At 43.0% G+C, this 11,377-nt stretch overlaps 1 protein-coding gene across 3 annotated transcripts in view; it reads right to left on the minus strand.

Annotated features, from left to right (window-relative positions):
• Positions 1–3,975: 3,975 nt before the first annotated feature.
• The window catches only part of gask1a (golgi associated kinase 1A), a 53,482-nt gene continuing 46,080 nt past the window's right edge, over positions 3,976–11,377 (minus strand). The window contains exons 5-7 of one of the 3 annotated variants that reach the window (XR_013935593.1): positions 6,175–6,278; positions 4,901–5,245; positions 3,976–4,218 (exon numbers count right to left, since the gene is read on the minus strand). Coding sequence is in view for 2 of the 3 variants with exons in the window: in XM_080470829.1 (XP_080326955.1) it covers positions 5,041–5,245; positions 6,175–6,278 (309 nt within the window). In the remaining variant the exon portion in view is untranslated. Of the gene's footprint in view, positions 4,242–4,900; positions 5,246–6,174; positions 6,279–11,377 lie in introns of all 3 variants that reach the window. The other 2 variants (XM_080470829.1, XM_080470830.1) reach the window with 2 other exon arrangements.

Raw genomic sequence — 11,377 nt, forward strand, 5'->3', positions numbered from 1 at the left:
GAGACTACGCTGGGAGAACTTAGAACATGGTAATAAATCCAGAAAACTCTGAGCCAATCAGTTAAAAGGAAATAAAGAAAAGTGTCCAGTCCCCTCAGTCCAAACTCAAAATGTAAAATCACTTTTAACCCTCAAGAAATAAACAATACCTTCAGAGAATTTTACAAAAGACATTACTCTTCACAAATTGACCCTTCACAATCTGAAATAGACTTTCTGAGCACAGTTGACCTCCTGAAATTAAAAGACCAACAGATTCAAGGCCTTGAAGCTTCCATCTCAGTAGAAGAACTGCATGAAGCTCTCCAGCACATGGCTGATGGTAAAGCCCCAGGACCTGGTGGTAAAGCTCCAGGACCTGATGGTAAAGCTCCAGGACGTGGTGGTAAAACTCCAGGACCTGATGGTAAAGCTCCAGGACCTGATGGTAAAGCTCTAGGACCTGATGGTAAAGCTCCAGGACCTGGTGGTATAGCTCCAGGACCTGATGGTAAAGCCCCAGGACCTGATGGTAAAGCTCCAGGACATGATGGTAAAGCTCCAAGACCTGATGGATACCCCACTGAATTTTACAAAGAATTATGTTCTTTACTCTCACCTATTTTTTTCAGAATAATTGAGGAGATTAAAGAATCTTCAACTCTCCCCCAACATATGAACTGTGCAAATATCAGTCTTCTTCTAAAACCGGATAAAGATCCCACACTACCATCTCGCTATCGGCCGATATCACTAATCAATGTAGATCTTAAAATAATTAGGAAAACATTAGCAAGCAGACTGGAAAAAATCACACCTCACATCATATACCCTGAGCAAACTGGGTTTATTAAAGGACGACACTCCACTAACAATACACGTAGATTAATTAATCTTATTGACCACTCTAACAATAGATGTAGATTAATTAATTTTATAGACCACTCCACTAACAATACACGTAGATTAATTAATCTTATAGACCACTCTAACAATAGATGTAGATTAATTAATTTTATAGACCACTCCACTAACAATACACGTAGATTAATTAATCTTATAGACCACTCCACTAACTATAGACGTAGATTAATTAATCTTATAGACCACTCCACTGACAATACACATAGATTAATTCATTTTATATACCACTCCACTAACAATACACATCTATTAATTAATCTTATAGACCACTCCACTAACAATACACGTAGATTCATTAATCTTATAGACCATTGCACTAACAATACACGTAGATCAATTAATCTTATCGACAACTCTACTAACAATACACGTAGATTAATTAACCTTATAGACCACTCCACTAACAATACATGTAGATTAATTAATTTTATAGACCACTCCACTAACAATACACGTAGATTAATTAATCTTATAGACCACTGCACAAACAATACACGTAGATTAATTAACCTTATAGACCACTCCACTAACAATACATGTAGATTAATTAACCTTATAGACCACTCCACTAACAATACACATAGATTAATTAATCTTATAGACCACTCCACTAACAATACACATAGATTAATTAATCTTATAGACCACTGAACTAACAATACATGTAGATTAATTAACCTTATAGACCACTCCACTAACAATACACATAGATTATTAATCTTATAGACCACTCCACTAACAATACACGTAGGTTAATTAATCTTATAGACCACTGCACTAACAATACATGTAGATTAATTAACCTTATAGACCACTCCACTAACAATACACATAGATTAATTCATCTTATAGACCACTGCACTAACAATACATGTAGATTAATTACCCTCATAGACCACTCCACTAACAATACACATAGATTAATTCATCTTATAGACCACTGCACTAACAATACACGTAGATTAATTAACCTTATAGACCACTCCACTAACAATACATGTAGATTAATTAATCTTATAGACCACTCCACAAACAATACACATAGATTAATTAATCTTATAGACCACTCCACTAATAATACATGTAGATTAATTAATCTTATAGACCACTGAACTAACAATACATGTAGATTAATTAACCTTATAGACCACTCCACCAACAATACACATAGATTATTAATCTTATAGACCACTGCACTAACAATACATGTAGATTAATTAACCTTATAGACCACTCCACTAACAATACACGTAGATTAATTAACCTTATAGACCACTCAACTAACAATACACGTAGATTAATTAATCTTATAGACCACTGCACTAACAATACATGTAGATTAATTAATCTTATAGACCACTCCACTAACAATACACATAGATTATTAATCTTATAGACCACTGCACTAACAATACACGTAGATTAATTAATCTTATAGACCACTGCACAAACAATACACGTAGATTAATTAACCTTATAGACCACTCCACTAACAATACATGTAGATTAATTAACCTTATAGACCACTCCACTAACAATACACGTAGATTAATTAATCTAATAGACCACTGCACAAACAATACACGTAGATTTATTAACCTTATAGACCACTCCACTAACAATACACATAGATTAATTAATCTTATAGACCACTCCACTAACAATACACATAGATTAATTAATCTTATAGACCACTGAACTAACAATACATGTAGATTAATTAACCTTATAGACCACTCCACTAACAATACACATAGATTATTAATCTTATAGACCACTCCACTAACAATAAACATAGATTAATTAATCTTATAGACCACTCCACTAACAATACATGTAGATTAATTAATCTTATAGACCACTGAACTAACAATACATGTAGATTAATTAACCTTATAGACCACTCCACTAACAATACACATAGATTAATTCATCTTATAGACCACTGCACTAACAATACACGTAGATTAATTAACCTTATAGACCACTCCACTAACAATACATGTAGATTAATTAATCTTATAGACCACTCCACTAACAATACACATAGATTAATTAATCTTATAGACCACTCCACTAACAATACACATAGATTATTAATCTTATAGACCACTGCACTAACAATACATGTAGATTAATTAACCTTATAGACCACTCCACTAACAATACACGTAGATTAATTAATCTTATAGACCACTCCACTAACAATACACGTAGATTAATTAATCTTATAGACCACTCCACTAACAATACACGTAGATTAATTAATCTTATAGACCACTGCCACCATAATAAACAAAAGCATTATCACCTCCTTAGATGCAGGAAAAGCCTTTGATAGGGTAAATTGGAATTTCTACTCGATGCACTACGTAAATTTGGATTTAGAGAAAAGTACCTCTCCTGGATAAAGATCCTGTCCCCCTCACCCAGTACCTGTGTTAAAACCAGTGACCAAATGTCCTCAAGGTTCACTCTTGAGAGAGACACCAGACAGGGGTGTCCACTCTCACCATCTCTCTTTGCTATTTCTATGGAACCACTAGCAGCAGCCATCAGACAGAACAATAACATAAAAGGAATACCATCAGTAAATGTAAGACATAAAATATGTCTCTATGCAGATGATGTGATACTTTTCCTGCAAAACACACAGACTTCAGACTTTTATCTGTGTTATTAACCTTGCTGTTATAAACACTTTATCTCTGTTATTAATCCTGGTGTTATAAACACTTATATCTGTGTTATTAATCCTGGTGTTATAAACACTTTATCTCTGTTATTAATCCTGGTGTTATAAACACTTATATCTGTGTTATTAATCCTGGTGTTATAAACACTTTATCTCTGTTATTACCCTGCTGTTATAATCATTTGCCCATTTTGCACAAAGAAAGAGAGTATTTATCATGTTGTTACGGTGACAGAGACTTGCAGACTTCTTCACCCTAACAATGGTTTTTAGTCTTTTTAGTGTTGTTGAAGGCAGGAAGTCGTAGTGAGTCAACATCAAATCCAGACTCTGGCTTGAATCCCATTTTTAAACTAAACAATGATCTGAATGCTTTTAAAGGTCTGATGATTGATTTTAATAAGAACAACTAAGCATCTGACACACAATGGAACATGTTTTCTGACAAACTGGTGTAAATAAGAGGGGGGAACTGTGAACCAGCTTCAAGTTTTAAAATGCAGCAGGCGGGCGGAGACGGTTTGGTCCAGTGGAGGAACTCCTTCCTTCTCTGGTTGATCCTCCTCCAGTCTCTCTTCCTTCTTCTCTCATCCCTCGCTTCCACACACTGCTGCACAGTTCTACAAAATACAGGGACATCCCTCTGAAAACACATTTCAACAAAACATTATATATTCATGTTTGAACCATTTCATCAAATGAGTCCCAGGATCTGCTCCAGCAGCCATTTTAATCCCCCGTTAAAACTTATCACCACAACACAGACGTCCAAATCCGTCAGTCGATCGGCTGTAACGCTTCAGACTGAGAGGGAAGATGTTTCCTTTGACCACATCGCCTCTGGAGCTTGTTGTTATGGAGACAAACAAGCCTCTGTGTGTGTGTGTGTGTGTGTGTGTGTGTGTGTGTGTGTGTGTGTGTGTGTGTGTGTGTGTGTGTGTGTGTGTGTGTGTGTGTGTGTGTGTGTGTGTGTGTGTGTGTGCGTGCGTGCGTGCGTGTGTGTGTGTGTGTGTGTGCGTGCATGTGTGTGCGTGTGTGTGAAGAGTGGGTGGGGGTGTAGATATTAGCAAATAACACTACAACAGTAACACTACAATAGTAACACTTCAATAGTAATGCTATAATATTAACGCTACAATAGTAACGCACAGTGACTTGGAGAAGTAACTTTAATCTGATAACTGGTTTAGAAATAGTAACGTGCCAGATTACTCGTTACTGAAAAAAGTACATTACCTCTACATTACATTTCCTTTGTGTATTTTCTGTTCAAACGACAGACTAGCAAACCACTGAACTCACTGACTCAACACCTGATCCAAGTTTGTTTCTTGAAGAAATGGGAGTTTGTTGACGTGGTTCCGGCTCATCGTGTGTCTGCAGGTTTGGGTTCTTTCACTGGTTTTGGTTGCAGCAGGAGTCATTGATCACACCTGGGCCAGTCAAAGGTCCCTCCGGAGCTGCAGCTTCCTGTCCTGGATGTGCTGGAGGAGAACCAGGCCTCGCTGCTGCACCATGTGGACCAGGGGCCGCAGACCGCTAGACCCCCCCCGGCTCTCCCAGAACTCCCGGTCCACGTAAAGGGAGCGCAGAAGAAGAGTCTCCAGACAGCCGGAGCCCAAAATGGACACAGCTTCTTCTGGAAACCTGAGCAGAGCAGCAACATTACCACAGAATATTCTCCTTATTAAGGTCCTGACAACCAATACTACTTCTTTAAATGACAAGTACTAGTATAAGTATGAGTACTAATCTGTAGCTACTAGCTGATAGTTGTCACCAAATATGATATGACAAACCACTTTATCACAGTTTCTCCATGGCTGGATAAAAACTATAGAAAAATTGTTTTGTAGAGAAGATTTGCATTTATAAAGGTGCAATATGATGAAGTGTTAACAAGGGAGGCAAATAATGAGATTATTTCAATATATTCCTCTAAAAGTCCTGGTTTTACTCCAGAGTTGGACTCAAGTAAAAGTAAAATGTTATTTTCTGTGGATGTTTGTGGCAGGTAGCCCACCCCTCATCCCCCAGCCTGGAGCAGCGGGGGGGGGGGGGGTCCCCTCTGTGCATCTAAACACACCATCTTTGTCTAAATGATAATGACTTTAAACATGATCTGAGAAGTATGTCACAGTCTGAACTCAGTCATTTTGCACTTCATTCATCTCCACATCATTCAGTAATCCCAAGTGACAGACGAAGACCTGATTCCCTCAGCATACTGAATGGCGAGCTAAAGGAGGCTCAGTCATATAATCAGACAGATAGAAAACTGTTCACTGGGGAGAAACTGGAGTTTACTTGTGTCACGTGTTTCTGAACTGGCTTCTTCAAACTGTCCCCTGACATGTGTCCCTAAAGAAGTGTCTTCTTGTGTTTTCATTGACTCTTTTTGCCCTGTGACACACTGGTGACCTGTCCAGCTGCACCTGCCCTCACCTGTCCAGGTGTACCTGCCCTCACCTGTCCAGGTGGACCTGCCCTCACCTGTCCAGGTGGACCTGGATCGGCTCCAGCACCCTGTGACCCTGAACTGGATGAGCAGGATAGAAGATGGATGATTCACTCACTGATCGATTCCTTCAATCAGCCTGAAGTTCAGGTTGTTGGTCAACAGCTGAGGTCTGCCGGCGTTGTCTATGAACACCAGCCTGGAGGGGTCCGCCTGTCGCACCTGAACACACACACACACACACACACACACACACACACACACACACACACACACACACACACACACACACACACACACACACACACACACACACACACACACACACACACACACACACACACACACACATGTCATCGGGGTGTAGACTGGTGGAGCCCTAATAGTTTAATGAGCCTCATGAAGGTAAAAGAGACGAGTTACAAACGTCTGGGCAACATTTCTATTGGAACACATCAGCAGGGTCAGTGGTGGTGGGGGTCTGCACTGTATGGGGGTCCTACAGGGGGCGCTGTGCTACAGGGAGCACCATGCTACAGGGGGTTTGTGTGACAGGGCTTTCGTGCTACAGGGGGCTCATCCTACAGGGGGTTCGTGCTACAGGGGGTTCATCCTACAGGGGGTTCGTTCTACAGGTGGTTTGTTCTACAGGGGGTTCGTTCTACAGGGGGTTCGTGCTACAGGGGGTTCCTTCTACAGGGGGTTCGTTTTACAGGGGGTTCGTGCTACAAGGGGTTCGTTCTACAGGGGGTTCGTTTTACAGGGGGTTCGTTCTACAGGGGGTTCGTTTTACAGGGGGTTCGTGCTACAAGGGGTTCGCGTTACAGGGGGTTCGTTCTACAGGGGGTTCGTTCTACAGGGGGTTCGTTTTACAGGGGGTTCGTTCTACAGGGGGTTCGTTTTACAGGGGGTTCGTTCTACAGGGGGTTCGTTCTACAGGGGGTTCGTTTTACAGGGGGTTCGTTCTACAGGGGGTTCGTTTTACAGGGGGTTCGTGCTACAAGGGGTTCGTGTTACAGGGGGTTCGTTCTACAGGGGGTTCGTGCTACAGGGGGTTCGTTTTACAGGGGGTTCGTGCTACAGGGGGTTCGTTCTACAGGGGGTTCGTGCTACAAGGGGTTCGTGCTACAGGGGGTTCGTGCTACAGGGGGTTCATGCTACAGGGGGTTCGTTCTCTAGGGAGTTCGTTCTACAGGGGGTTCGTTCTACAGGGGGTTCGTTTTACAGGGGGTTCATGCTACAGGGGGTTCGTTCTATACAGGGGGTTCGTGCTACAGGGGGTTCGTGCTACAGGGGGTTCGTTTTACAGGGGGTTCGTGCAACAGGGGGTTCGTGCTACAGGGGGTTCGTGCTATAGGGGGTTCGTTCTCCAGGGAGTTCGTTCTACAAGGGGTTCGTTCTACAGGGAGTTCGTTCTACAGGGGGTTCGTTCTACAGGGGGTTCGTTCTACAGGGGGTTCGTTCTACAAGGGGTTCGTTCTACAGGGGGTTCGTTCTACAGGGAGTTCGTTCTACAGGGGGTTCGTTCTACAGGGGGTTCGTTCTACAGGGGGTTCGTTCTACAGGGGGTTCGTTCTACAAGGGGTTCGTTCTACAGGGGGTTCGTTCTACAGGGAGTTCGTTCTACAGGGGGTTCGTTCTACAGGGGGTTCGTTCTACAGGGGGTTCGTTCTACAAGGGGTTCGTTCTACAGGGGGTTCGTTCTACAGGGAGTTCGTTCTACAGGGGGTTCGTTCTACAGGGGGTTCGTTCTACAGGGGGTTCGTTCTACAAGGGGTTCGTTCTACAAGGGAGTTCGTTCTCCAGGGAGTTCGTTCTACAGGGGGTTCGTGCTATAGGGGGTTCGTTCTACAGGGGGTTCGTTCTACAGGGGGTTCGTTCTACAAGGGGCTCGTTCTACAGGGAGTTCGTTCTCCAGGGAGTTCGTTCTCCAGGGAGTTCGTTCTACAAGGGGTTCGTTCTACAGGGGGTTCGTTCTACAGGGGGTTCGTGCTACAGGGCGCGCCAAATGATTTCAAGTGGGCATTTCCTGTATTTAACAGCTGTGCGTGTGGGTAAATGATATGATCAATAACAGAGGCATTGAGTTAGTAATCCATAATGTAGTATTTAATAATCTCAATGTAGTATTTAATAATCCACACTGTAGTATTTAATAATCCCCAATGTAGTATTTAATAATCAAAAATGTAATTTTTAATAATCCACAACTTAGTATTTAATAATCCACAATGTAGTATTTAATAATCCTCAATGTAGTATTTAATAATCCACAATGTAATGTTTATAATCCACACTGTAATATTTAATAATCCACAATGTATTTTTTAATAATCCACAATGTAGTATTTAATAATCCACAATGTAGTACTTTGTAGTCCACAATGTAGTATTTAATAATCCACAATGTAGTATTTAGTAGTCCACTATGTAGTATTTAGTAGTCCACAATGTAGTATTTAATAATGTAGTATTTAATAATCCACAATGTAGTATTTATAATCCACACTGTAGTATTAAATAATGTAGTATTTAATAATCCACAGTGTAGTGTTTATAATCCACACTGTAGTGTTTAATAATCCACAATGTAGTATTTAATAATCCACAATGTAGTATTTAATAATCCGCAATGTAGTGTTTAATAATCCGCAATGTAGTGTTTATAATCCACAATGTAGTATTTAATAATCCACAATGTAGTATTTAATAATGTAATATTTAATAATCCACAATGTAGTATTTAATAATGTAGTATTTAATAATCCACAACTCTTTCACCGTCTGGATTCAGACTGAAAATGAAGATCAAGGCAGATTAATTTCCGACAAACTCTAAATCGGGGTGGAACCCTTTTCAGTTCAGGGGTCACATTCCGCTCAGTTCCATCTTGAGTGGGCCGGACCAGAACCATGGAGCCTAGAACAGTGGAACAGGTACTAGATATACTGCATTTATGTTGACAGTCACCATAACAACGATCCAACCTGGTAGCTCTTTTCTTGGGGACCTAAACGTCACACTGGCGCCTTCCTGTGGTCAAGCTGCTGAACTTCTGCACATCCTGGACTTTCTGAGCTTAAATCAGCATGTTCTCACCTCCACCTACCAAGGAACCTGCTTCTCACGGATTCTACCTCCAGAACTAACCTTCTACCACCTCGGAGTCTCAGATCAGAAAGTCCTTTTCTTCCAGGGTCCATGTCTTCCTCCTTCTCCAAGCCAAAACGCCAAATCTATTTCCACAAAGTCAAAAACATCAATCCTGACTACTTTTCCTCAGACCTCCTGCATCCAGCCTCTGCCAGCTTCTCTTCTCTTCAGTGGACAGTAAAGCTCTCAGGGATCTTCTGGATCTCCACGCCCCTCTAGAAACCAGGACTGGGTCTTTTTCTTGCTCAGCCCCCTGGTCCTTGAGCGGCGTGCTAAAACATCTGGTCTCTCTGTCCAGAGGCGAGGGTTTAAAGACCATCAGAAAGCAAAGTCACTCCAGGATGAAGTCCTCAGTTCTACTCTAATGTCAACAATAGAACCCCCGGAGATTCCCGGCAGCTCTTTTCAGTCCCAAACACACTCAGAATGGACACCAGTCACACTCATCTTTCCAGTGACCCAGCTCCAGCTCGGGGTGGTCCTGTTCCCAGCACACGGTCCTTAAAGTCCCACAAGCTGAAGTAGAAGCCCTCATCAGGAGAATGAAAGCATCCCCCTGCCTCCTGGACCCACAACCCTGATCAAATCTAACCTCCCTACAGCCTGGCCAGGTTCCATCTGCACTCAGAGCAGCGGTTGTTAAACCACTCCTGAAAAAACCTTCTCTCAACCCAGAAGTCCTGGACAACCACAGACCAACTCCAACCTCACTTCATCTCTAAGGCGCTAGAAAAAGGAGCTGCAGCTCAGCTTCAGGAGCATCTTCATCTGGACGGCCTGTATGAGAAGTTCCAGTCAGGGTTCCTCTCCCCTCAGCACAGATACTGCTCTGGGCCGTGTCACCAACCATCTTTAATCCAATCCAACTTTATTTCTATTGCACATTTGAACACAACAGCCGAGGTCGATCAAAGTGCTTCACAGTTAAAAGTAATAATAAAACAATAAAACAAAAAAGGGCAACAACGAGTAAAAAACATGGTAAGAGTGAGTAAAGATCACAGTAAACTGACCGTGCCACAGTATCACAGTACTCGATTACAGTTAAAAGCCAGTGAGTACATGCGTGTCCTGAGTGGACACTTGAAGGACTGAAGAGACAGAGTAGTTCTGATGTGGAGAGGCAAACGGTTCCACAGACGGGGAGCAGCCAGGGAGAAGGCTCCGTCACCTCCAGCTTCCAGTCTGGATCTGGGTACAACAAGGACCATGTGACTGGCTGAGCTCAGTGATAAACTGGAGTGTGAACATGTAAAAGATGGACCAATAAGACGCTGCCAACCCATTTAATCCTTTAAAAACCAATAATAAAGTCTTCAGAACAATTCTAACAGAGACAGGAAGCCAGTGGAGTCCGGCTCAGCTGGGGGGATGTGCTCTGGTTCCTTAGTCCCTGTTAGAAGTCGGGCAGCAGCTTTTTGTAGGAGCTGGAGAGACGGAGAGATGGAGAGATGGAGAGACGGAGAGCTGGAGAGACGGAGAGACGGAGAGACGGAGAGCTGGAGAGACGGAGAGACGGAGAGCTGGAGAGACGGAGAGACGGAGAGACGGAGAGACGGAGAGCTGGAGAGACGGAGAGCTGGAGAGACGGAGAGACGGAGAGCTGGAGAGACGGAGAGACGGAGAGACGGAGAGATGGAGAGATGGAGAGACGGAGAGACGGAGAGATGGAGAGACGGAGAGACAGAGAGCTGGAGAGACGGAGAGACGGAGAGACAGAGAGCTGGAGAGACGCAGAGACGGAGAGACGCAGAGACGGAGAGACGGAGAGACGGAGAGACGGAGAGCTGGAGAGACGGAGAGCTGGAGAGACGGAGAGATGGAGAGATGGAGAGACGGAGAGACGGAGAGATGGAGAGACGGAGAGCTGGAGAGACGGAGAGATGGAGAGACGGAGAGACGGAGAGACGGAGAGCTGGAGAGACGGAGAGATGGAGAGATGGAGAGACGGAGAGCTGGAGAGACGGAGAGCTGGAGAGACGGAGAGATGGAGAGATGGAGAGACGGAGAGATGGAGAGACGGAGAGCTGGAGAGACGGAGAGATGGAGAGACGGAGAGACAAAGAGACGACTGGTCCAGACCAATGTAGAGGGAGGGGCAGTGGTCCAGTCTGGAAGACATGAAGGCATGAAGGACTCTCTCAAAGTTCTAGAGTCAGAGACAGGG

This window comes from Lipophrys pholis (assembly GCF_963383615.2).
Source record: "Lipophrys pholis genome assembly, chromosome: 9".
NCBI classification, from domain to species: Eukaryota; Metazoa; Chordata; class Actinopteri; order Blenniiformes; family Blenniidae; genus Lipophrys; species Lipophrys pholis.